At 36.2% G+C, this 27,589-nt stretch overlaps 2 protein-coding genes across 2 annotated transcripts; both read left to right on the top strand.

Moving 5' to 3' along the window:
• The first annotated feature begins 255 nt into the window (after positions 1-255).
• Positions 256-1,391, top strand: LOC116178521 (nudC domain-containing protein 3). The gene is made up of 2 exons (XM_031498029.1): positions 256-518; positions 569-1,391. The coding sequence occupies exons 1-2, from the start codon at positions 271-273 to the stop codon at positions 1,311-1,313; spliced, it is 993 nt and encodes a 330-aa protein (XP_031353889.1). The 5' UTR covers positions 256-270; the 3' UTR covers positions 1,314-1,391.
• A 2,048-nt stretch (positions 1,392-3,439) lies between these two features.
• Positions 3,440-17,178, top strand: LOC116178601 ((E3-independent) E2 ubiquitin-conjugating enzyme UBE2O). The gene is made up of 11 exons (XM_031498151.1): positions 3,440-3,986; positions 4,034-4,177; positions 4,232-4,416; positions 8,248-8,430; positions 8,482-8,686; positions 8,734-8,931; positions 8,978-9,154; positions 10,649-10,927; positions 10,979-11,074; positions 11,121-11,328; positions 15,753-17,178. The coding sequence occupies exons 1-11, from the start codon at positions 3,555-3,557 to the stop codon at positions 16,835-16,837; spliced, it is 3,192 nt and encodes a 1,063-aa protein (XP_031354011.1). The 5' UTR covers positions 3,440-3,554; the 3' UTR covers positions 16,838-17,178.
• Positions 17,179-27,589: the final 10,411 nt, after the last annotated feature.

The following is a 27,589-nucleotide window of genomic DNA, read 5'->3' as shown; positions in this document are numbered from 1 at the left end:
AGACGAGGAAAAAATGTTCTTTCGATTGGTGTCATTATAAACTCTCTAAGTTAACATATGGGGAGCAACTATCTACAAAAAACCTTTTTCCCATGTTAATTCACTATGTTAGGTTTGGGAATATTCACCCGGTATAATGTTAATGGTATTAATATTGCCATGGTTCCTCTAATACAAAAAATAGACAATTGTAAAAAAAAACCGGCAAAATAAATATTTAATTTTAAAAGGTCAAGAATCACATCACACGTTAGTAGGTAAGTGTATAAAATGCAATATTACTACCAAATATATCGCCAACAGTTGTGTGTGGTCACCCTGTATATAAAACTAGATAACAAATCGCCGTCTGTCAGGTGTCAAAGCATCAGCTGTTTGTTATTGTTTACTTTTTACATACATTTTGGTATCTCTGAAATGGAAGGCACAGTATTCGACGAAACCTTGCTCGCTATTTTGAAAGAATGCCACACGTTACCAAATTTCTTGGATATTATTTTTGGATTCCTCAAACGAAGGTAAGTACACGTAACCAATGAATTTAATGTAATGCTTTACATAACTGCAGAACAGACTTTTACTGTATTGCCACAGATCCAAAATCTGCAATTGGGTTACCTAAAGGATGGGCAGAATATTTCGTTAAGGAAGCATTCGTTAAATGGAAATCTAAAGATGCACAGCAAGAACTCGAACAACACAATCCTGCAGTTACATCTAAGACGCCAGCTTGCAATAGCAATCAGTCAGAACAGACTTTTTCACCTTCGGACAGCTACAATGGTGCAGTGCATGAAAATTATACTTGGTCTCAAACAGTAAACGAGGTTAACATAATAGTGAGACTTCCCGAAATGTCGACTGCGAAAGACATTGAAGTTCTAATACAATCACAAAAAATACGTGTAAAGCATAAAAAATCTGACAGTATTTTACTGGCCGGAGAACTTTGTGAAAAAGTTAAACATAACGATGCAATCTGGTCCCTTGACAAACGAAAACTCGACATTCACCTCGACAAATCGTCTGAAATGTGGTGGAATTGTTTAACAAAAACTGAACCGAAGCTTGACATTTCGAAATTTGACTGTTCCAGACCGTTTGACGAATTATCCGAAGAAAACCAAGCTCAAATTGAGGAGTTGACTTGGAATCAGGAAAGGAAACTGCACGGTTTACCAACAAGCGAAGACATTAAGATGCGTAACAAGTTGGCTAAAGCGTTTGCTGTCGAAGGTTCACCTTTCAAAGGAGTTGATCCAAGTACTGTACTTATTGAATCTGATGGTAGTTTCGGGGCCACCGACTTTTAAATGTTATATCTATCTATTTATATTTTTTTGTATTGTGCTTATTTTATTAATAGATTTATAGAAATTTTGGCACGTAAACCAAATGGTTTTATTGTCAAATAATATATACAATATATACAAGCGGCTCGGATCGTAGGCGAAGCGTGGTTTCAGCGGGTCTGAGCTGGCGGATCGATCGGGGAGTAATGGTCAGCTGTAGACGGAGCCGGTAGTCGAGGTCGCGTTCAGCTGTAGGCGGCTGGAGCTGTTGAAGATCTCGAAGCGCGGATGCCACTACTCTCTGCTCGCAGGAACGCCGCTTATAAAGGATTCCGACTCGCGTCGTGTGCTGTCATTGGCCGGTACGTTTCGCCAATGCGATGGGCGCTAGGGCTCACTACGGAACAAGCCGGCACACGCTCGCCACAGAAATTATAGATCTCATTGTCTAACCTGTTCCTCCATAGAAAGTATAAATTGTGCACAACTTTTGTGCAGATAAAGCACATTTTTTTAAACCGAAATAGCTTAGTAAAGAGCGCCTGGCATACATTCAAAATCCTCCCACACTTCATTTTGCAGATTTTGCCTTTGAGAGTAATTTCCTCCAACAAACCGTTATCGAGATATTCACTCTTAAAGCTTTGACATCATCAATGGATATATTTCTTCCAGACGTCCCAATCGCCCTTTGTGAGTACCCTCTTCTGACAATCCGTTCTGGAGATAGAAGGGAATATATCTGATCAGTGATCATGTTAAGGAGCCGTCACCCACTGAACTCGAAAAAGAGTCGCACAGGAAAGTTATACTTTGTACAAACCAATTTATTTTAATTTAGCGAGACCTTCCATTTGAATACCATATGAAGGGTAGAACGTGTGTTTACCCCCCCCCCCTTTTTCAAAAATTTAACTTGGCACCACAGCATGCGTAGATATCCAAAATCTGAGACCAATTGGTTGTCGTATGTAAAAGTTATGTACGTTTCACTTTCAAAAACAGCATCTCAGGAAATAATTCATGGCCCCCCCCTTTAAGACAACGAAATGTTTGGCACACCCCACAGGTATGCTACCTACTACTGCAACAAATTCCATGACTAGGTCTTAGGACCATTCCCCTATAGAAGCAGTTCAAAACGGCAGAAGTGGGTCCGGACGGATGGATACCTATAACACGCAAACAATAGCACATTTCTTTTTAATTCTTAAAAAAATGTGCTAAAAATAAATGAGATTGTCACACCGCTATTTGTCACCAAAAATGACTTCAAAAGACAAAAGGCCACAATAAGTATAGATTTCCACAATTACTCTGCTTGCCCAAAATTACAACAGACTCAAAATTTACTGGGTTCAAATAACACTCTGGTCCTTATTCACTTTGAGAAAGAATTTTTCTCGCGTAGATAAAGAATCTTATGACAGACATGATAAATAAATAGCCAAATTCTATTCTATTCTCGTTATAATGTGTTTAATTTTTTGTTTTTACATTTTTGAACACCTAACGGTCGTATATTTATTTCTTGTTCCAACAAATTACAAATGAATGAAATGAATTAGAATAAAGCTTGAATAGCTACAGACTGATAATGTATGAGTAGGGGAATTGGTTATCACAACTCGCCAATACACGTAAAGCGAGGCTGATAAACCATTTGTATCAATTCTCGAGTAAGGGTATACCCTATTCTCGAGTACCAAACTAGCGACTAGCGGAATTCGTTTTCGTAACTAACGCCAGGTAGAACTTTAAGCAAAGCCCTTTCAGGTAGGATAGGATTAAAGAGGGGTTATATTTTCAAGTCTTAAAAATGACAGTAGAATTAGTAGAATTTCACTTAAAAACCTACTAAAACAACCCAATGTTTACCCATAAACGCCATTGGTAAATTACATCAGCGCCTCTAGTGTTAATTTGAATCGCCAGTTTTTCCACACCTTTCCTGTTGGCCGAGTATTCCTGATGTATGATACGCCACTGGAGCGTAAGATTGAAATGTGCTTTTCAAAGTCAAAGAACTAGTATTTGATAAATAATCTAGAAAACGCTTTATACCGACCACTTAAGATAAACAGAGCTATATTTTTGAATAAACGAACAGGAAAAGTTTATCGTCTATTCAAAAATTTGTTAATAAAAAGCTGGGACATGCGCAGAACGAAACGTCAAAAAAACGAACTCGCATTGGTTATTAAAATATGGCGTTTCTCGTTTAATTTGTGAAAATTTTCTAGTAAAAGTATAGGTTAAAAAATGTCCGTTGTAAATGAAGTTAAAGAATTTTATACTAACGATATCGTATACCGTTTCGATAAGCGTAAAAAAATTAACTTCGGTGTTGTTGTCGATAGCTACGAAGCGTCCACAGATGCGGACGATAGTAGCGAATTACAAAAAGGTCAAATTCGAGTTTGGTGGCTTAACAGCTCCAGGGCTTCGGTCTGGAAACAGAATAAGGTACGCTTGATGAGCCGAAGTATCATTCCCGGTGATATAGTCCGTCGACTAGAGAATGGGACCGAAACGCAAAGGGGCTATTGTAAAGAGGCAAAGCAGTTTGCAACCGTTCAAATTGTTGGCACTGACAAGATTATTGAAAGAGTTACCAGTGAACGGTTAAATACCGTTTCACAGTTCGATAATAATGTCGCCGTGTGTCTCGATAATAAGTATGGAAGAATACAGGTGAGTTCACTGAGTGCCTTCAATTCTTATTGCTTGGATTATGTTAGGGTATTGATCAAAAAATTAAAATGCAATCAAAATGTGGCTCAACCGTCGAAGTATTCTCGAGTATTAATCACGACGTCGAAGATTATTGGTTAACTAAAAGGAACAGAAGTTATTTCGATATATTTTATCCCGGCCAGGAAGTGGTTAGTATTTCAGGATTTTGGCTCGGGATATCATCTTGAAATGTTCTCTTCCAGGTTTGCACTCCAAATAATTTAGAGCAGCCGCAGTGGGTACACCGGTCTAAAGTGATGAAACGCTCGATGCAATCACGCCAAAGGTTCACTGTACAAAAGGTCGAACCTTTAGACATTGAGGTTTGCTGGTACGATTCAATGTCTAGCACTCATCTTGCGGATGTTAAACCCGAAGATGTTCCCAGGTACGTACGTTATGTGTTTATCAGATATTGATATGCTTATTTGGAATACCCTGTATACAGATGCAATAACAGGATGTGGTTAATTTAAATTGTTCTCCTCTGGGTGATAATTATGTGAAAAAGTGTGGTACCAATTACAATAAAATTGTTATTTGTGGTTTTACTTTTTGTAAAATCCCCCAAATGTTATTGACAATGAATTGGAGAGCATTGACATTACTTTAGTTTCCCATGGGAACAAATTCTTTTCATTCCTATAAAAACATTCCTGCCTACCTCCATTTAAAATAATTTAATTTTTGCACTTAAAAAGTTCTAAAATCCTTAAGTCCCAAATACCTTCTGCTTTAGAGAAACTCGAGCAGAAACCATACCAAATAGATGATCATTTTTGTGGGAATACTATACATTCACATATGAACATCAGACACACTGTAGAAATAAAAAATTCCTTTTGGCTCGGCTCGGCCGATCAGGTGTAGGTATAAGTTTCTTGCCGCCATTTTGTTCCAATATGGCGGACTTGACTGATTCACTAAACTAAAATTTTTTATGAGTTGCACCAACCCTTAAAGTTTGGTCGAAATCTGTACATAATTACCAAAGAGCTGAACATTTCTTGGAAGTGATATATATAGGGTGTCTTAAATTGACTAGGATAACATGGCTATGTTTGTTATTATTATACTTACAAATTCGGTTAAATTGGCAAAGTTGTGTAGTTTTTGATGCTGATGGATATTCCGATGTGATATTTTCAAAAAAACAAATCGTTTCGTAGATAATTGGAAAAAAGGGAAAATCGCCATTTTTAAAAAGTTGAAATATTTTAGTAACACCGAGAGCTATCGAAAAAAGTTTAAAATAAAAGTTGCAAGATTCGATGGGATAAATTCCGAGATAAATTCAATGGACATAGAAAAAACATTTCAAAATGGCGGTTTTCGAGATATTGACATTAACTTCATTATTTTAAATGGACGCCATATTGGATTTTTACTCAGTTTGATACAGTTTTTTTTTCTCTTTCCAGCCATGTACAACAAATTATCATTCAAATAATAAACATGGGTAAAATTACAATTTTCATTTTTTCTTCATAGTTGGAATCTCGGTTGGAATGGCTAGTTCGCTAGTCCTGGATGCACTTTTCAAATTAATATAGGAGGTAGTGTGCCAATATCGGCCAATATTGATATTGATATATGTCGCCACTTCTTGGTAACGTGAAATACATTGACCAGTCTAACATAAACAAGTAATTCCAACGTTTATTGCCGTTTAAAATAATTTTATTAATAAAAATAAAAACAGAATTGATGACGTGTGTGCAAACTAAGGAAAATCCTACTTTACATCTTTATATGGTCTTATAGAGACTGGTGTTTATTGTGACTCTTCCAGAGATCACCGCTCTTCCACCGCTATTGGGATTTCTTCAGATTCTGTTGTCAATCGAGCACTCGATACCAAGGTCTCTTTATCCTGGTTCAAAAACGTATTATTTCGGTTTTTGCAGTTGATCGATAAATATTTATCTTTGAAACGCGAGTACGCGCAAATCTTTTGACAATAGAATCTTGGCAGAATTTTGTGTGGCTTGGTGAAAACATTTCAGAACGCTCCCTAACTCAGTCAGGAATTGCCATTCATCTGCAGCTGGCACTTCATTTCACCGCGCTCCGCCATATAAAGATCTACAACTGACTTGTGTAACAGGTCGTCGCTTTAGTAAAATTTTTTTGTTAAATTTACAAACTAACTAACATGCGAGCAAATAAAGCGCGTTAAGATAAGAAACGAGTGCTCAAGTAGATAAGAGTCGAAAAGCTACAGTGTTGCCGGTTCTAAGAAACCATCCCGACGGGGAATGAGGGACGGTCTTTCTATTATACATTCACATGACAAAAAAGCTTAGATTTAGTTTTATCACTGGTGCTAGGCGAGTACATAAGTAAAAATTGGGTGTGAGTCAGTCAAACTTTTGAAGAGAATCTACGCAGGTGCCAAACCTACGTTACGTAAGCGCTGAAATTTATAGAACGAAATTTTCCCAGGGGAATCACGTGAGTTGTGTAAGCCGTTTTTTGAGATCGCGTAAAATTTTATTGGTAATTAAAAGTTCGAACCGCAGTATATAAAAAATCTTTGACTGCGTAACCGAAAATTGTGCCGCCATTTTCGAACAAGAGGCGTTTTTATGCAACTTCATCATGTAGTGAAATCTAATGGACGGCAGTATGAATGGTTAAGGGTAAGCTCACAAATTCGATTCGTAGTATTATGGGATTAGCATGCTTTCATTTAAATAAATTGCTACCACGAAAGCGTTAAGGTCCAAGGTGCAATACTTTTCATTGCGCTATATTTGGAGTGACTAGTTACGTTAAAAAACAAGTTTTATCAAATAAAACTGTGCACCTCTTTTGTGTATAAGGCGTGTGATTAGATCTACTTTTAACGCCAACCGGTAAAAAAGTTAAAAGACAATTAATTCGTTCTTTTGTTGACTGTAAAATTCTAAGTTGTAAGGATAAATTAACCAAATTCCAACTAATAAGTTGAATTTTCAGTTCAGCAATACCATTCTTTTGTGTATGTTAAATTTTATCTAGCATCCAGAGACGTGTACATTTTCAATTACATTTTGTACCAGATGTTTGATTAATTAAGAATATAATAAATTCTAGGTTAATTAGATTGGAAAAACTTTATTTTGTATTAGTTACATGAAGTACATCAATCAATTACAAAAAAAATGTTATGAAAACTGGAGTTGGTAATAAATTATTTTCAACAAATTGTTGAACAATATGTCAATTTATATGAGTACTTATTTGCTTGCTCACTGTTCTTTACGAAATTTTTTAATTGAATTCATCTTTGTTTTTGAAAACTGCATCATGGATCATTATTTGCAAAGTGTGCGCAACACATCCAATTAAGTGTAAATTTCAGAACCTAATAGCAGCATTTATATTTGCAGCCTTGTCGTATATGCTCATGTGAATTTTCTCATTTATTTTATATTCATCGATGACTTCCGTTACAGTGCCCCCTCTTTGGTTTCAAAAAGCCAACAGGTCCTTCCTAACTTAGTTGGCACTATTACTAACTTGGTAATTATAAGAAATACAATGTCGATTAAATTAGAGAACTAGTGTGTTTCTTACGCTGATTACAATAGTGGAAACATAAAAACAATTGACAGTGGCATTCTCAAAATATTGACATAAACGCACTTTTTTCTCACTATGTAACATTCCATTATCACACTTTTCTAAATGCGTAAATAACTTAACATTTTGTAGGGAAATTCTATTTTTGGCAAAAATAAAATTTTCGTTGAAAAAGTGTTTGAATCTTTTCGATATTCATTCTGTGTTCTGTTGACGAGAAGTGTTCGACTGGCGTACCCTTCTAAATGAATAGTAAACCTGCACTTTTGTGGCGTCCCCGGCAACAGTCAGAACGAAACTTGTAGGTCCGAAGATACCGTGGCAACCGCGCTCGCTTTCAGCAATACGGTTCTTGTTATCATACATACTTTCGTTCACGTTCGCTATGAAGCGGTACATGTGGAAATTTTCATATGTTGACCCAAATACCAATTTAAAACCAAGTTTTTGAAAACGACTAAGCGACCTCCTATTACAACATGACATTTATAAAGAACGATATATAGAACAATAAATGACAAACGTCAAAAAAAGCCAACTCTGTTGTTTGTGTTGCAATTTTCGGAAAATTTTCTTGGATTGCACGTGTCAGAAGTTAAGTAACGCATGCGCAAAACCGCTTAGATTTGTATCTAGTGATACATTTTTTTAGGTTGAAAGTTGTTGAACCAGTCGAAAACTCTCATTTGGAATTGGCCGAACGACGACTTTTAAAGATGAGCGTTTTAGACGTTTTACTAAAGAAAAAGGATTGGATTCGAAAACAGTCTGTGTTACATCAGCCTGAACACCATAAAGTTTTGCATATTGTCAATCGCACTTCTAAAAAAGACAGGTAAACGGGTAAACATTCTGTGACCACAACTAAAACGCCACTTATGTATAGAGGGCCTAAATTACGCCGTCCTTCGATGTTAGCTACATGTGTAAACATAACCGAACCCGAAGAGGATTGGTACACCGAGGAGGGGGAGGAGGAGGTATCCGACAATGGCAGTTCGTCGAGCACCACATCAAACACCCGCCTCAATGCCAAACATTTTCCGCCCAAACTACGTGAGCTTGTTCCAGGAAATACCGTCGCTGTGGAGGTGCGTTGCGCGAGCTAGTGGCGCTAAAAAAAATCTTTGTCTCGTAGGTATTATGTACAGATTCACGCGTAACTGTCGTCTGGCAAGACGGTACCGAAGAAAAGGATATTCCAACGACTCTTTTGTACTACTCCATCTCCTTAGACGATCACGAATTTTTCCCCGGCGAATGGGTCACTTACGATGGTAAAACCGAAAAGTACGGTGCCATTCAGCACGTGAATCATTTGGAACGAACCGCCACGGTTAGTATCCATCGACGATAGATAAGTCTTAGCCATTCATTTGTAGGTTAAGTGGTTCACTCACGGTGATGGCAACGAAAAGCCCCAGCTTCTTTCAACGAACGAAATGAGCGTGTACGATTTAAGAAAGCATCCGAAATACGCATTCCGTCCAGGTAGTGTGGTAAAACGAATTCCAGTCGAGAGTGAGAGGTTTGGGACAGTTTTGGATAGTTGTCCTGAGGTAATTGCATCCATAATTGATAATTGAATCATTCAATGCATTAAACATACAATAGGAGAAACTTTTTTACTTGAAGACCAATTTTTTTTAATTTCTTGCGTTGATACTCCCCACTGGTACTCAGTACTTACGGAATCTGTAGCCGTTAGGAATACTCACTTCTCGCATTTTTTCTGCCCGCCTATACCTTCGACATGTTCACGCAAGTTAAAGCGATTTTAATTAATTTCGTGGTTTCCCGTCATCGGAAAAATACAGGACCGTTGTCAAAATTCAAGTTAATTAAGAGCGCTTTTTTGGAAATAAGGCCCAGCTCAATCGGGATGCTTTTAGTAAATAGCATTGAAAATGCGCTAAAGTTACTCACCCCAAGACGAAAACCTGTTTACTTGTTAATTTTTATTTTGAGAACATATGACCGTATAGTTCCTTGATTTCAACATTAATGAATTTCTTGTGTCACTGTCACAGTTGTGGCCAGAGTATAATTGATTGTAAATTTTACCTATATTAAAGCGAAGAGCTTATAGAACATCAACTCTACTTTTCCATCGCATATTTGAAAGGGGTTTTAATGTCAAAATAGGTATCGATAGTTATCGATATATCGAATAACAATAGGTAGAACTAAAAAAATCGATATATCGATAACTATCGATACTAATCGATAAGTATCGATATATCGATACCTATCGATATGTCGATAACTATTGATATATCGATATGTCGATAACTATTGATATATCGATATGTCAATAACTATTGGTAGGATAAAATTATGTTATTGTTGAGATTTCAACGAGCGCTACTATTTTTATTAATAAAATCCATTTTCGGGTTTACTCTCGTGTAAAGGTACTATTTTTAGTTGCTCGACGTTTCAGAAACTTAACTTTGCTCCCTTTTTCAAGAGAAGCGCTACGTCACATCATCATCCATGCCAAATCCACGCATAAAAAGCATCAGAATTATATAAAATTGCCTACAATTTCCTAAAGATAAATTTAGCGTATGTTTTAAACCTCACGGTTCTCTACATCTCCTTAGAAATCCCAAAGACAATATCCCAGGTAAAAACAAGGAGTTTACGAAATTTGTTGTACTAATTGTATGAGATCATACATAGGTCAGACTAATAGGAGACTAAATGTCAGAGTTCAAGAGCAGTTGTTGGCAATTAAACATAATACTACATCTTCTTCAGCAACACATCATCTGGACACTGGCCATTATACTGAACCAAACACTATAAAAGAAACGATAGTTTCCGAATTTCGCAAATATGAAATAAAATACTTATCGATAAGTAAAATATATCGATAGGTAAGTCCCGATACTTATCGATAGGTGAAAACAGTTATCGCCCATCCCTATTCATAATCACATGCCAACTAGTACAAGATCCCACATAAGGTCAACTTTCGCTTTGAAATAAACTGATTATGATTATCGAATAATCAGATAATCAATTTTCAAATGCTATGTTTGTCGTAGGGTTACGTCATTGTACACTGGATTAACGGTGTTCAAGAGAACTGTTGGCCTCAAAATCTGGAACTGATACCCGACAGTATCGACTACGAATATTCGATTACTGACAATGAAGATAGCGCACAGGTATCTTGGGAGACCGAAAGTATCGAGTCGATTGCCGGCGATCTCACCGACGAGACTGCTTTACAAAACATGGCCGCGCGTCTCGATTTCGTGCGCGGTCGTGTTACATATCTTAAGGACGTTCTAAAACAGCATAGCTCCAGTCAGTGCTTTTTGGTATCCAACCGTTTGTAGCTTAAATCACGCATTAAACCAAATATTTTACAGCTCTTAAAGGAGTTGCTGATGGTATATGACAATTCCAGTTATTTAGATAAACTCCTAGACACATCATTTTTTACGTTGAAAAGTCGGCACTTTCAGGTGAGTCTCCGTTTGTTTGTCGTCGACTTGAGAAATTTGTGTGTAGGTCCTGTTGGCTCAAATTAAGGAAAAGGCGAAGACGTACGGCGTAGAGTTGCGAGGGAGGTTATTTTCGACCGTCGAAAATCTGGGCTGTTCGTCGACGCGTAGCAAAAATCCCGAAAAGGAGAATATTAATAAGGTTCTGAAATTGGAGCACAAACTTACTCAGCTGGGAGAGGAGACGAAGGATGGCGAAACGAAGGAATCGGGAGGTTAGTATCTACTATGTAAATACTTTTTAGCTTTGTTCAAAATTCTGCAAAATCCAATAAAAATGTAAGAGATGATTGTGCTCCATTGTGTATTTCACTGAGGTAAGTAAAAGTTTCACTTGAATTTTTCACTGCGGGATGCTAGCACATCTATTAAGCTTGTACCTCTTTGTGCAGCAGGTTTCAAATTTTGTATTTCTGCTTTAATCCCTAGGACCAAATCTACATTGAGATAGCACCTTACATCCACAATCCCTATTATCTAGATTCGTATTAGTATTGTAACGTAAATTTAATGTGTTATTTCTTAAAAATACAGTTTAGAACCAGATCTAGCATGTCAAGTCGCGTCACCAGCCGAAAATTGGAGGAAGCAGTCACTGACTTGTCCTATTGCTATAAATAGCGCACCTGAAAATAGAAGGAAGTGTTGGAACTGTTTTAAGAGCAGGCCATAATTTTTCAGGTTGTAGGGTAAAGCAATTTACAAAGTTTTGTTTTAAATGCGGTCAAAAGGGAGTGACAACGTTGACTTCTTTGCGATGTACGGGAAACAGTGTTCGAGACCGGTCAATCAATCATGGAAGGCTTGGGTAATTTTATCGCGTGGGAAGTTCAGGAGTGTTTTTTCCCTACATTGAAGGGTGTCTGTGGCCGCCAACGCTGCACTTGAAATCGTCTGCCATAGCATATTTGAAAACTATGGGAAAAATGGTATTTCTTGTTATAAATCTTTTCCGTGACCCTTATAGTTTAGTAATTTAGTTGATCACCTAAAGAAGACACACATTCAGCGCCGCCCCAACTTAATGCTGCCACTTACGACTGGCAGACGAGTGATTTTATTACTAGTTTTCAACGTACTTTCAGCCTACATTGGCGAATATTTTGTCGCTTATGGTTTAGTTACTATGTACGTTGCCTCCCCGTCTAATAGTCTCATTTCCGGCTAAACGGCCGGACCTATTGAAACCAAATTTAGTACCCATATTCTTAGACATAAAAGGAAGAGCTGAAAAGTTTTTGGGCAGAATCGCGCAGGTATGCGGGTGATATCGGTCTAAGTCACAGCAAATTTATTTAAAAAGATATTCCGAAATAAATTACACATTATTATGGCCACTTCTTTTCGTCTGCAAGATGCTACTTTTAAATTTTAAGTTTGACGTTTCGTCTCTAGTCAACCATCATCAACTTTGTTTTTTCTGATGTCAAAAATGTAAACATCACTATCTTTTAATCAGAAATAGCGCTATTAATTTGTAAAAACACAAGATACTGTATACGTACACTACCTACCCAAGAGAAAGTTTTCTAGGCAAAAAAAGAAGATATTTTAACGTTATTAAAAAAATTGTGATTACATTTTTGAAATTAAAAAAAAATTCTCTATCAAATGACACAAAAAGTAAAAATGACTTCCATAAGAAAAACACAAAGTTGATGATGGTTGACGGGAGACGAAACGTCAAACTTAAAATTTAAAAGTAGCATCTTGTAGACGAAAAAAAGTGGCCTAATAATGTGTCATTTATTTCAAAATGTAAAAAATAAAAACGATTTTACAAACATTCGTTTTTTCAGGATATTTCCAAAAGTAGTGGGAATTTTTTCAGTTTCAAAACTGCATTTTGTTAAGCATCAAAATACGCAACTTTGCCCAATTTAAACTACCAACCGATCTCTTACGGTTCTCGAGATCCTCATGGTGGCCCTCGAATTTGAATCAACTGGTATACTACACTTTTTTGAAGAACCTTAAATATGTTTGTCCAGGAAGATTGGAACGGTCCGTTCACTTAGCTACCGATTGGACCCATAAATAAGCCCAAAAATATACCTCACGTATCTCAAACGGTTTAAGAGATATGCATTTTAGAATGGACCCTTGCATCTCTAAATGTTTAAGAGAAAAATTGACGTTTGTCAAAAACAGTGACAGATAGGTACGCAAATCTTAAATGCGTTAAATTCGGAATAAAATGGCGCAATTAATTACAAAAAACATACCCTATTGGGTCTGGCCCCTTGACCATGCAAAGGTACGCCCTTATCACAAATTAGAATATCGTCAACTTTTTACAATTGTGGGTATAGGTACCATAAAAGAACTTGCAGAAATTGTAGTTTTGAATATTTAATCACTAATCAGTGTTCCAGACAAAATTTCCCCCTATATATGAGGTGTCAAATTTAAAAATTTGCAGTCGGCCATATTTTCCAAACTAAAGAAGATATTGAAAATCGTGCAACCCCCCCCCCCTAACCTCCCAGCCCCCTCTCTTGAAAAATCCTAAATGGCAACCCCATACTTGTGACACATCGTTGGAAAGCTACTGAAAAATGCTTTCCAGTGGTACCAATAAAAATATTCATTAAGACAATTTAACAACAATTTAATAATTAACCAAAAAAAAAAATTAAGCCATGCCTATGTTCAAGATTTGGTCGCTAAATTCGAAGAAACGGGATCTGTTATCAATAAAAAAGAAAACAACCAAGATTGCTTAATGAAGCAACTCAGGTTAAAGGTTGTAGCAGGACATTCAGTCACTGAGGTGGAATAACTATAAATGAATAAACAAAGCTATTATATAGATTCGTGTTAGTATTGTAACATAGCTTTAATGAGTGATTTCTTAAAAATACAGTTTAGAACCAGATCTATCATTCCAAGTCGCGTCACCAGCCGAAAATTGGAGGGAGCAGTCACAGACTTGTCCTATTGCTATAAATAACGCACGTGAAAATAGAAGGAAGTGTTGGAACTGTTTTAAGAGTAGGCCATAATTTTTCAGGTTGTAAGGTAAAGCAATTTACAAAGTTTTGTTTTAAATGCGGTCAAAAGGGAGTGACAACGTTTTCTTTTTTTGTGATGTGCGGAAAACAGTGTTTGAGATTCTCGAGATGCCGGACAGGTTCCGCACCGGCAAATCAATCATGGAAGGCTTGGGTAATTTTATCGCGTGGGAAGATCCAAAATCGTACGGTGCCATGAAAATTTTGGATAAAGAATTTGATTGTTTAGTAAATACAGGAGCCTCGCTATCGTTATGACAAGAGACGCTTATCCTCTTCCATACAGCTCGGCAATATTAGATAGGTTACACGACGCCAAATTCTTATTTTCTTCCATTGATCTTAAAAGTGCGCGTTGTCAAATCAAATTGGACGAGAAATGAAAGGAAAAAACTGCTTTTAGAGTTCCGGGCCGAAGGCCGTTTCATTTTACGCGCATGCGTTTCGGATTACACAATGCGACCGCAACATGGCAAAGGGTTGCAGATAAAACATTAGGATTCGACATATTCGTCTGTCTTGACGACATTGTTATTGCCAAACTTTGAAATTCATCTCAACATTTTAAACACCATACTCAATCAATTAGCTACATACGAGCAAGTTGTATTCACGTACAGCACCATTAAATAATAATAATAATAAACCCGCTTATGCGTGGGACATATCAGGTTCACTCATGGCCACCTCCTACTTGGACAAGTACCTCTAAGATGCCCTCAATGCGAGGCAGATGCATTAACAGTCGCTCACATTATGCAAGAATGCCCAAATCTCTTACCTTACAGGACAAAACATAACTGGCTTACACATGCTATCTGACAGCAAGTAATTTCGGAATGTTATAAATTGTATTAAAGAGGTAGCGCTATACAAGCGTATATAATGTAAATAGGTATAGAAAAATAAAAATTGCAAATATAAACATCCTAAAGTAGAATGTAATAACAAAACCATTGGAGGTGAGCCAATTACCTGCGATGTAGGCGCCGCCCTCATATAATAATAATAATAATGCTTTACTGCCTAACAGAATATCCAATTAAAGGACAAATCACAAGATAAAGTTAATTACATACAAAATACAAAAATATAAGATATACATATACCAGGATTTAAGTAAATTAGGAGAAGAAAAAAATTAATTCGAAGCAGACATTAAATAAGTTAGTAAAAACATTTTTTAAATTGTGTGGTCGGAGGAGACAGAAGCTTCATTTGGGGATATTAAAAAGTGCTTACTTTCATCGCCCATATTAACTTACCCAAATTTTGAAACCTTTTTTTATCCAAACCGTGGCGTCAACAGTAGATCCTTTCATAAAAGTTAGATGGGGCAGACAAGGTTATTGGTTATGCAAGTCGAACATTGTGGGTAGGGGGGGGTTGTAAGAGTTAAACAAAATAATTATATATAATATACATGGCTTCCCTTCGCCAATTGGGCACTTGTATTTCATTCACAAATTTATTACTTCTACCTCGTATCATATTTCATAGAAACAATGATCATCTGTATTTATTTCTTTAGTGCGCTTCGATAACGTTCTAGAACAATCACAACAATTCTAAAGTCGCAAGACGTAATATGGCTTGTGGGATTTTATATATGTCTGTTTTTACAGAACCTTCCGCTGCGACGACGCCGGATAGCGAATGTCCCTCTGTTTCCGACGACAACATCTGCGTCGAGTTGCTCTCTATGATGAAAGTTCGAATGGATCTGGCCTACGCGGAAATAATTTCGCGCATAGGCGGACCTCAGGCGCTAACGGTAATGACGAAAGCGTCCGACGCGTTACCGGTCCCCTCGACTCCCCTACCAAGTCTGCCTACGACGCCCGAGGATTGCTTCTGTTTATTGAATCCGTTAAAGTTAAACAAATCTGTGATTTCTAGTGAAAATGACATATATAAGATTATAGACGAAGCTCACTTTAGCCATCGTTTTTATAGTAGTAAATGTGAACCTAACGATAAGCAAAAGTTTTTCAAGACTGTCCAAAAGGAGTTTAAACTACTGAGGGAGTCCCTTCCGCCCGGTGTTTGGGTGCGTTCTTACGGAAACCGGCTGGATCTGCTTTCCGTGATGATTGAGGGCCCAAAAAACACACCCTACGAAGACGGATTGTTTCTGTTCGACCTTCAGCTCAGTTCTGATTATCCCCGATCGCCCCCTCTCTGCCACTACATCAGTTACAGTTTGGAAAGGCTTAATCCGAATTTGTACGTCGAAGGCAAAGTCTGTATTTCGTTATTGGGGACGTGGCTGGGGCGGGGCACCGAAGTCTGGAACACCAACAGCACCTTGCTGCAATTAATCGTGTCAATTCAAGGCTTAATACTGGTAGCCGAGCCTTACTACAACGAGGCTGGCTACGAGAAACAGATGGAATCGCAACAGGGTTATGAAAATTCGCGAATGTACAACGAGCTTGTTGTTCTTAAACTTGTACAGTCGATGACCGAATTGGCGTTGGCGCCACCGCAAGTATTCGCAAAGGAGATTTATGCATACTGCGCTACGCACGGAGAGCGAATGTGTGATCGTCTGGAGAGGTGGTGTGACGATTCCGAGCCATTAATACCCGAATTTCCCCTGTTACCTGTTAGCAAAGGCTTGAAATTGTCGCTTACTATCGCGATTAAGGCATTTAGAGATGTTTTAAAGAAGACTAATTTTAACGACGCTCAAAGTGTCGCACTGTGAATCTAAAAATTGTCCGTCTTTAGTTTTATATTTAATAAATTATTCCTCGTTCGTATCTGTTCTAACGTTGGAAGAGGTACGTCAATAATCGCTATAGCTTTTACAATATTGTTGGTAATGGTTGTGTTTTCGGTATTTGTTGAAAGTATTAGTAGGTTAGTTAGCTCAGTTCACTACTTACAAGCCAATTTGTTATTGCTCAATTTTAGGCTGTTTCGTTTCCAATGCGTAACACAGTATTCACCCTAACCAAAAAGCAATAGATGGCTCTCGAATATTCTTAGTATTGTTATATTTCCTTAGATTCTAGACAATAATGAAATATATTTTTTTGTATTGTGTTTGTGGTATTAGCTTATTTGGTGCCAAATGTGTTGTCATTCTTTGGCATATGGTGCAAAAATTAAGGCATTTGTATACGTACATTTCATTTCTCAGGGATGTCGATCAGGCTTCACAGACTGCTTTGTGTTAGTTGAGCAATAAATTTTTAAAGGAACAGATACTATGCTTACTGCATTAAAAATTTTGCACAAATGCTAATTTATTATCTTCACTTATTATTCCTATTACATTGTAAGAAAGAAGTTGTTGAAGTAAATTATTGTGTAATGTTGAAAACTATTTCTCTAGTTACCATTTTTAATGAAGCTACTGTAAGAAATTTTATAGTGGTTATAAATGCAATAAAACTACTTTGTTGTCCATTTGTTCTCTCTTTGCTTTACACTTCCCTAGTTGAATTGCGGTCTTGGGTCATGAAATTAAAATCGTGAAGTGTTGAAATGGAAATAGCTTATGAAGGGTTAAGAAAATGATCAATACAACAATCGCGTGTTTTAATGTGAAATAGGTAATGGCACTTTGAATTTTGTTCAACATAGTACACATATACCGTTTCATAGCGAACGTGAGCAAAAGTATGTCTGGAAATACAAACGATAATTCAACGTGTGCATTTTCGAGATAAAACGCTAGTGAGGCCGGGTTGTAAGGAGGCTTTCGGCAGACGAGGTTAGAATTTCCTAGCGTTGGCGTGTGAGGATTTTATTTTCACATAATTGCGATAATTCTAAACTAATTTTCGCCAGCGAGCACGCATACCAAATTATTGTTCTTCGTTTATTTCACGTAAATACAAAAGGATTTCGTTTAACTTACGTACATATACTGGTCTGAGAGAAGATTGATTCGCAATATGTGGTTTAGCTGTATATGTGAACCATTGAAATAGAAGAAGAAGGGTTACCTACATATAACGTACGCTTGTTGAGATCCAATTAGGCTTCTAATGGTTAGCTGTAAATCGTGTAATATAACAAAGTCAAAAGCTAAGAAAAGAAAAATACATTTCATCGGTGGTAACCATGTTTTATTTCTTAAAATGGTCTTCTTTCAAGATACCTACTTTCATTCAGTTGTTGTACAGATCCATTTCCGTAGCAATAGCATTTTGAAATATATCTACTCTTCAGATTTGCTTTAAACAGTGGTAGATGGATTTTGTTTATAAGAAATCGTGAATCTATCTGTAGTAAAATGTATGTAATTTTCAGTAGGTACTATCATTGTATTTATAAATACAATGGTACTATCCTTCACAAAATATTAATTTTAATTAATACCTATATTAAATGTGCGTACACCACTGTGCGTATGAACGTCCGACATATTGAGAAGCCTAATAGGATCCTAGCTAATAATACATAAGCTCCTTCCTTAGTCTTTTATTTCAATGGTGTGAAGATTTGCAATTGACGTTCAAGAAGAACAAGTTAAAAAGTAATCGTAAACGATTTACATAAAGCGCATTTCCACTTGCATTCATTTCCCATTTGTAAGATGCAACTTCTGTTAAAATCGTAGAAATCCGGCCACAAATATGAAAGATAGCATTGCACATGGGCAATCCATTGTTGACGTGCTACTTCAATTTCAGTTTATGAGAATTTTCATTTCAATGCTTTTCTAAATAAGAAAGTTGGAACTGCGCATGCGCAAACCTAAATTTTAAAACTAATGTTAGATTTTCCTTTGTTCCAAGCGCCTAAGTATCAAATTTCACTTAAATAGTTCCATAGATAAAAAGGTGGCACGGCGCATGCGCAAATTAAAATTTTGAAACTGGCGCTAGATTTTCCTTTATTCCAAGTGCCTATGTATCACATTTCATTAAAATTCTTCCATAAATAAAAAAGTTGGCACTGCGCATGCGCAAAACCAAATTTTGAAATTGGCGTTTGATTTTCCTTTATCCCAAGTGCCTATGTATCAAATTTCGTTTAAATTCTTCCATAAATAAAAAAGTTGGCACTGCGCATGCGCAAAACCAAATTTTGAAATTGGCGTTTGATTTTCCTTTATCCCCAGTGCCTATGTATCAAATTTCGTTTAAATTCTTCCATAAATAAAAAAGTTGGCACTGCGCATGCGCAAAACCAAATTTTGAAATTGGCGTTTGATTTTCCTTTATCCAAGTGCCTATGTATCAAATTTCATTCAAATACTTTTATAAGTAAAAAAGTTTGCAATTCGGTTTATAAATGGTCGAGATGCGAAAAAGGCACTGTGAATTTTGAATCGATTCGATTCAACTTTTGGCATTGCGTATTATATGGCTAAATCTATGCCCATAATGAATTTCATGCAATTCAGTTCATAACTAACGGAGATGTAAAAGCGATCGAACATTTCTAAACAAAGTTATCGTTCACACGGACAGATATATGGACAGACAGACAAAGGAACAGACGGAGAGACCAACCGGCAGGCGACAGATAGCAATGCAAAATTATAAACGATCTCTAGGATCGTTAATAAACGGCAAAAGTGTACAATTATGGAACATGTAAAAAACGGTTTTTTGTTTTTTTTACAATAACTTTTTTTGTAAGCGGTACAGAAAAAATTCCTTCCTTGTTACAAGACTCGACACCATAACGAACCAAATAGCGAAAAAAGTAGAACAATAGCTCTTAAGATAAAAAACTAGTAGCGTCGCAAAGTTAGCGGACGGACGGACGGACAAAGTGGCCACAATAGCGCATTTTTTTTTATTTTTGTGGAAATGCGCTAAAAACGTACATTTTATTCAGTAAAATTCATACAAATAGTAGTCAACAATTAGCAGTTTAACTTCGGGTAGAAACATAAGCATCGAGAAAAAACATTATTAGCCAGGTTGCGGACAGCATTTTCCGTTATGTTAGACGGCCATTTTTTCTTATAACATAAGAAATATAAATTTTAGTAGAAATAATTTACGGTATGAGGGCTTTTTGTACGATATATTTATAAATAGCGGAACCAATGAAAATGAAGTTCTTATAATGTGTCACTGCGCAGTACGTAATCACTCATAAATAACATTTTCCTGCTAACCTACAATTGTGTAGTGTTTATGTTGGCGGTAGTTCTTTTCTTTTTGTCTAAGAGCATAGTAGTGAACTTTGGACATTTTAACACAATGTAAAATAAAAGTGAGGTTAAGACACCTTCAAACTTATAAGCAAAATTGAACACGCCCAGCACACACCGCAACTTAACTTTGCTATAAAAATGTTTTATACTTATAAACTTATATTATAAGGAAAAATGGCCGTCTAACATAACGTAAAATGCTGTCCGCAACCTCGCTATTATCACCGAGCTAGCCGTGGGTAAAAAAAATTAATTGTCATTTTTTGTCAATACCATGGACAGGCAACCTTTTTTTCCAAGGGACCAAAATAGTTACCTATTTGTACTAGTTTTGATACTTTTTTTCATGAATTTGCAGTTTGATTAATGAGGGCGAAGCCCGAGTTAATCAAGCAAATTCATGGAAAAAAGACACTTTCAACACGTGTTGTACAGGAAATTTTTTTGCATAGTGATCCATAATACCCCAAAATTGAATAATTTTATTGACATTCGCGATTTACTGTCACTCAAAAATGGATGCTATTGTTCATAAGCGCGGTTTAGACGCTACACAATTTATCGTAACGATCGAATCGTTACGATTTATCGTTGCGTGTGAACAGAGGATTGTAGCGATTTATTGGAATTGGAATTGGATTGGATGGTTGACGGTGGCCGGCTTCAATTTCTGCGAATCGTAGCGATAAATTGGAACGTGTAAACAATAACAGCTATTTATCGCTACGATTTATTGTGACTAATGTTGCTGAAGTGAACCATTTTTGTATCCATTTGGGCTACTTGGACTGTCTCTAGCGCACACGTTTTACATTTGGCGAGTGGCGATCAAGTTTGGCCACCCAAAAAAAAATATTTAGGGACACATGGCTGGTCAGAAATCATAATCGAGATTAAGATTCTATTGTAAGCAAGCAATGTAAGCAATAAAGTGCGAGTATAATTTATATTAGTGGACAGAACCAAAAGACAAGTTGAAAAGTAAAAAAATAAAAACTGTATTAAACCGTGATCGACAATTAGATTGGAACAAGAAATCGTTACATGTAAACAGTGCGCACTTTTTCGATTTATTGAACGATAAATTGGACAATCAGATGGTTACGATTTATCAAAGCCAAGATCGTAGCGTCTAAACCTCGCTTTAGACAGGACTATAAACTCCATGGAAACGCATAGTAAAAATCGTGAAAAAAAGTACCACTTTCCATACGATTTTTCGTTAAAAAAAGTCCGATTTCATCACTATGTAAAAATAAAATTTTTCATATATGCGCTACGGGCTACAGTTGTAAATCCAAATAAAAAGTATGTTTAAAGAAATTAATAATTATCTATTTCTTTTTGGTCTTGACCTATTTTTTGCTTTCGTAAAAATCATTTAAAAAAAAAAAACAATATGTACTCCTGAAAATTGACACGATTTTTCATACAAAATTTACCAGACGTAGATAATGAATCCTCATATTCAGCATGTATCCAAATTTTCATTTATGCTCTTAAGATTTGTTGCAAAACATTTATTGGCCCGGTATATATCGCGAAGAAAATTCTGGAAAATACTTGGCGATATCTGAAACAAGAAATGCGTCTTCAAAGAGGCTTTCAAACGTCTTGGAACCTTTGGATCGCGTCCACTAGATGCTGCACGTGTAACATAATCATATTAATTAATTCTTTCGATGTAATGTAACTTGGCGGACCGTATATGAAGTAAACTATGAATTTGTTAGCGGCCCGGACAAAACTAACCGGTGAGCCGTGAGTTGCCCATATATGCCATAGAGGTTCAATTTTATTTTATGCAAATTAGGTCTTCGACCCTTGTAAATGTAACTGAGTCGATACAGTATCCAGGGGAGGAACACAAAAAAATATGTATAGGTATGTACCTAATAATGACTATATTCCCTCCAAAACTAAACAAGATCTCGCTTAAATTTGAAAAGTGGCACGTGATAAAACATCTAAGGCAGGACCCCCTTAGGTTAGTTGTAGACAACGCTTTGACCTGAAGCACAGTAGGGAAGGGACCAAAATAAAACACAAATTGTGAAAAGTTTGTTTAATAATGATCGCAATTAATACTGTAAAAGCTCGGAAATTTAAATCAACATAAATTACATTGCAAAAATAAACTTTGAAAATGGTAGTTCAACGAATAAAAATAGAAATAGGCTAGGAAAAAAAGAACTTACCAATAAAAAAAACCAGCCGTCAAATTAATATTAAATTGTGTACTAAAATTAATTGTTTGTAATGATGTGAATGCGTACCATAAAATTATATCATCACAAAAAGTAGCATGTAGACTTCAAGTGGTAAAGGTTAAAAACAAGTTTTGGGAATTACGGGTCAAATAAGTTAGGTACCAAGATTCTAAGAAAGGGTGAAATACACAGGATGTGACTCATCTTTAGTGCAATAAAGTTCTTTTGTTAAAAGCAAGATGGAAAATTACATGGCCTTGTAGGCAAATTTAACAATAGGTAAAAATATGTGGAAATTATTGAATCGCCACTCATATATCACACATAAATTCTAAACCGAAGAGTTTTGATCAGCATAATCTCGTCCCCGCAAGATAGGTAGCGTCGTCCCTCGTTCGGGGTTCCGAGCCGAGCCTACAGTTGAATATGTCGAAGACAATCACGGAATTAGGTGTCGTAGCTCAATTTTGCTACAGCTTTCACCACCTCCGTGACTGCTTCATTCACGGAGAAAATGTTAGTTACAAACAATAAGTCAGTACCTACATACATCAAACAACTCGGTAATTTCCACATATTAAAATAAAATGATCAAAACCTATATGAATGTTACCTACTTCGGGGACAAGACCAAGTAATAAACATCAAGCAAGCATTACACCAAAAACGTAAACAATTACAAACAAAATACATAGCTACCTCGGGAGTTCCGCAATTAGGTTCCATATTTGAGCCCTGCTATTTTCAACCATGTTATTAATGATGTCGTTAAGTGTGTTCAACATTCGGAAATTTTGCTCTAGACGACCTCAAGATATTTACAGCGATACCTACAAAACAAATTTGACTCAGTTTTACTGCAACGTGATTTAGACGCGGTTCATAATTGGTTAACTTTAAACAAATTAAGCTAAATGTACTGCTATGACGTTTACAAGAGCCACGGACTATGAATTGTACAGCTATGCCATTGAATAAAAAATATCGTACGCATCGTTGGTTAGAGCTAACTTAGAGTACCTATACGCGGCAATCATCTGGACACCGTATTATGATATTCATATACAGGGTGTCCCTAAAAGGTCTGTACAACGCGCTACCAGGGGTTCTTGGTATCAAAATAGGACGATTTAACCCTACTTACCTCTATCCCAAAGTGCTTCGTTAAGGCGCTATTTGCCGCCAAAGATTCAAAAAACAAATCGTTATTTTTACTTTATCGGAAAATGGTTTTGCCGATTAAAATGAAAGTCGGGATGTGAATGTCTAATGTAAAAAGGGTCTTTGTGATATCATCGTTTTGATTGTAGTTGCTATGTAAGTGGTAAAATACTGACCATCCACATCTGAAGAGGTCTAAAACTTGTTAACTACTTTTTTGTGGCATGCACCATACATGCGATTGTTCCTCAAAAACGATAAGTGCAAGCAAGAAGTAGGCTATGAAACCGTAGTGCAAGCAAGTAATGTAGAATAAACGAACACAACAGAGTAAGTCAATGTAATGTATTAATTTAAACGTACTAAATGTTCAAAGTGACCACCATTTTCACGCATACAAAGCATTATACGGCGTAATAAATTAAACTGTGCCCTTTGCAACATTGGTACGTTATTTTTTAAAGTTTTAAGTCTTCAAGCAAAACGTAATTTGTTAAAGTTTAAGAAACAACAAACAAACGTTAAGCCACTCTAAGGTTTAACAGCCATCTTCTGATTTTTTGAGGAACAATCGCATGTATGGTGCATGCCATTCATCATGCCTAAATTTATTTTTTTTTCGTAAACCATAACAGATAGCGATATTCATCAAGAGACAAAAAATGCTTGCAAGTAAACTGTCTATCAGTGTCTAAAAATTCAGAACCGTCAAAATAGTAGTTAAAAAGTTTTAGACCTCTTCAGATGTGGATGGTCAGTAGTTTACCACCTACATAGCAACTACAATCAAAACGATGATATCACAAAGACCCTTTTTACATTAGACATTCACATCCCGACTTTTTAATCGGCAAAACCATTTTCCGATAAAATAAAAATAACGATTTGTTTTTTGAATCTTTGGCGGCAAATAGCGCCTTAACGAAGCACTTTTGGATAGAGGTAAGTAGGGTTAAATCGTCCTATTTTGATACCAAGAACCCCTGGTAGCGCGTTGTACAGACCTTTTAGGGACACCCTGTATAGTAACAATATTGAAAAAGTGCAGAACAGATTTTTGAGATTTTTGTATTTTAAGACTGAGGGTCAATATCCAGTACTAGTATCTACTACAAGATTGCTAGATTTATTTCAGAAGCAGAGTCTAGATAAGAGACGAAAAATCATTCAATTAACTTTCCTTTTCAAGTTAATTCATGGTTCCGTTAACGACATCAATTTGCTGAGTCAAGTTAATTTTTAGTACCAACTTATTTCAATCGTAGTAAATTTCTATTTCATATTCTTCCTTCGCGCACAAATATGTTTCATTCGCCATTGATTGCCATGTTACGCCTATATAACAATGTTTTGTTGCATATCGACATATTTCTTGCTTCTCAATCTTCTTTTCTCAGTCTGTATTGATACTATGTAGATATTACCATAATATAGGTAACACATTGTATTATACCAAAGAATTATGGTTACTCCAAAGAGTAAAGTATTCTTTGGCAGTGTTGCCAACCGTAGCGGAATTCCTCTACCGTATCGGTTTGGTGATGCTTTTAGCGGCGTAGCGGCGGCATGAGATTAATTCTTTCAAAGTAGCGGAAATTTACTTATCGTAAGAATAGGAAATGTGTAATTACTCTAGACAAGTTATTTGCAATATCGTAGAACGTAATGTGTACAAGAAATAAATTAGGGAATTGCTTATTTAAGACGTGAGATTTTCTGTTTTAAAAATTAGTCATCGTCTTTATCAATTATAAACTGCCATTCTGAATATTGTCTTATTTTTAGAGTCTTAAAGACTTGCACATTAACAAAGGGGACCATTTACTTATTCGATGATTCAGATGGTCGCCTTTAAAAATGAATCATCTTTGTTGGTGCAATATAAACTGTTTTATGTCATATCAGCTCCCTCGTCTTAACACTCTTAACGTCTTTGACGTCTTTACAACTTGCAAGTTGTAAAACGTGCAAATTTGCACAAAACGATAAACAAAGCGTCTCTATTATTATAAAAATCTCCCACCTTGAGTTATTTTATTTTTTAGTTTAGATAAATAGACAAAAATTTTCATTTTTCGTTATTTTATTTCACTTTGTGTTGGCATTTGGTCAAGTTCGTTGTAATTTAAATAAAAAACATTGTTTATGTGGAGTTTGTTTTTGTCTGATTGGATCACCCTTACTAAAAAAATTTACAATACAATCTCACGTAGCGCCGTAGCGGCTTTTCTTTATAAAGAGCGGTATTTTACTAAGGTGGTGGTGGTAAAGCATCACAAATAGTTGGCAACACTGTTCTTTGGTTACTCTTTGATTATACCATTGAATTTATAACTATTTATACTATGATATTACGAATTCATTGCCCATTATTACCTATAGTTTTTTTTTTATAGTTTTTCTTTTATAATTTTTTTTAAGTTTATAATTATAAATTGTATCATCTATAAAGTAAGTATAGAATTGTAATTAATCAATTTTTAAGATCCATCATCCGCATTACGATTTCCATTACAATTGTATCGCTGTTATCATTTAGGTTTAGTTCTCTTTAGTTCTGTTTATCTGTTTTGTGAATTGTACGTAATTGGGAACTTCCTGTAATGAAGCATGGAAATAAATAATAATAATAATAATAATAATAATAACCATCCCCAACACTAACTTAACTAAAACACATGCAGAAAAACACCGCAAATACACCGATATAGCTATCGAGCTTAAGACGCAATGGAGAATGAAATCTACTGTTATAGTTCCCATTATTCTTAGTGCTACTGGAATTATACCAAAGACAATACACCACAATTTACAACTATTAGGTTTAGACAAAAACACATACAAACATTTACAAAAAGCAGTCATTATCAACACATGCCATATTGTTCGTAAATTTCTAAACATCACACAAGATACTACATACAGAAATGATCCACAACGTATACATGTAAACAACAGCACTCCCTCACAACACGGTACACAACATACTGTAATATCTCCACCTCTAACCCAAACAAACACACAAATACAACTTACCGAACAAACAAGTACAACAAATGATACAGCATATATACTACAATCAGAGATTCACCTCTGAAGCAAACCACATTATCAACACCCATTAGTATTCAACCCAAACGCAAAAGCCTAAACAGCACTTTAGACTCACAACATGACACACAACATACTGTAATATCTCCACCCTTAACTCAACCAACCACACAAACACAACTTCCTGAACAAACAAACGCAATAAATACAAGTAACGCAACACGCACTACAAAGACGCCCTCACCCACACGACCTAGCACATATGAAAAACACAATACTCTTTCTTCTCAGAAACACACCACGTTATCACAAACACAACCCACTCGTACTCAACCCAAACGCAACAACCTTAACACAGGCTCACAAAATACTGTAATGTCTCCACCAATAACCCATGCAACAACAGAAATACAACTTCAAGAACAAAGAAACACCATAAATACAACTAACGCAACATGCACTACAAAGACAGGTCCACCCAATAAAATTACACGCCCTAGCACAGTTAAAAAACACAATACTCCTTCTTCTCAGAAACAACCCACTCGTATACAACCGAAACGCAAAAACCTTAACACAGGCTCACAAAATACTGCAATATCTCCACCAAAAACCCAAGCAACCTCACAAATACGACCTCAGGAACAAAGAAACACCATAAATACAATTAAAAAACACAAAACTCCTTCTTCACAGAAGCACACCACGTTATTACAACCCACTCGTATTCAACCCAAACGCAAAGCCAAAGAAACACTTACACAATAAACTCCATTTAATAAAATTACAGGAATTATTATAATGATTTTTTTTGTTTTGTTTTGTTTTCCTCTTTCCTGATAGCGTTGGCTATTGTGCCCATCAATAGCTATGTTGGTAAGTATGAATTACAATTACACACTATCTCTAG

Source organism: Photinus pyralis, unplaced genomic scaffold (genome assembly GCF_008802855.1).
Source record: "Photinus pyralis isolate 1611_PpyrPB1 unplaced genomic scaffold, Ppyr1.3 Ppyr1.4_LG8, whole genome shotgun sequence".
NCBI lineage: Eukaryota > Metazoa > Arthropoda > Insecta > Coleoptera > Lampyridae > Photinus > Photinus pyralis.
This window is presented reverse-complemented; position numbering and strand designations above follow the sequence as displayed.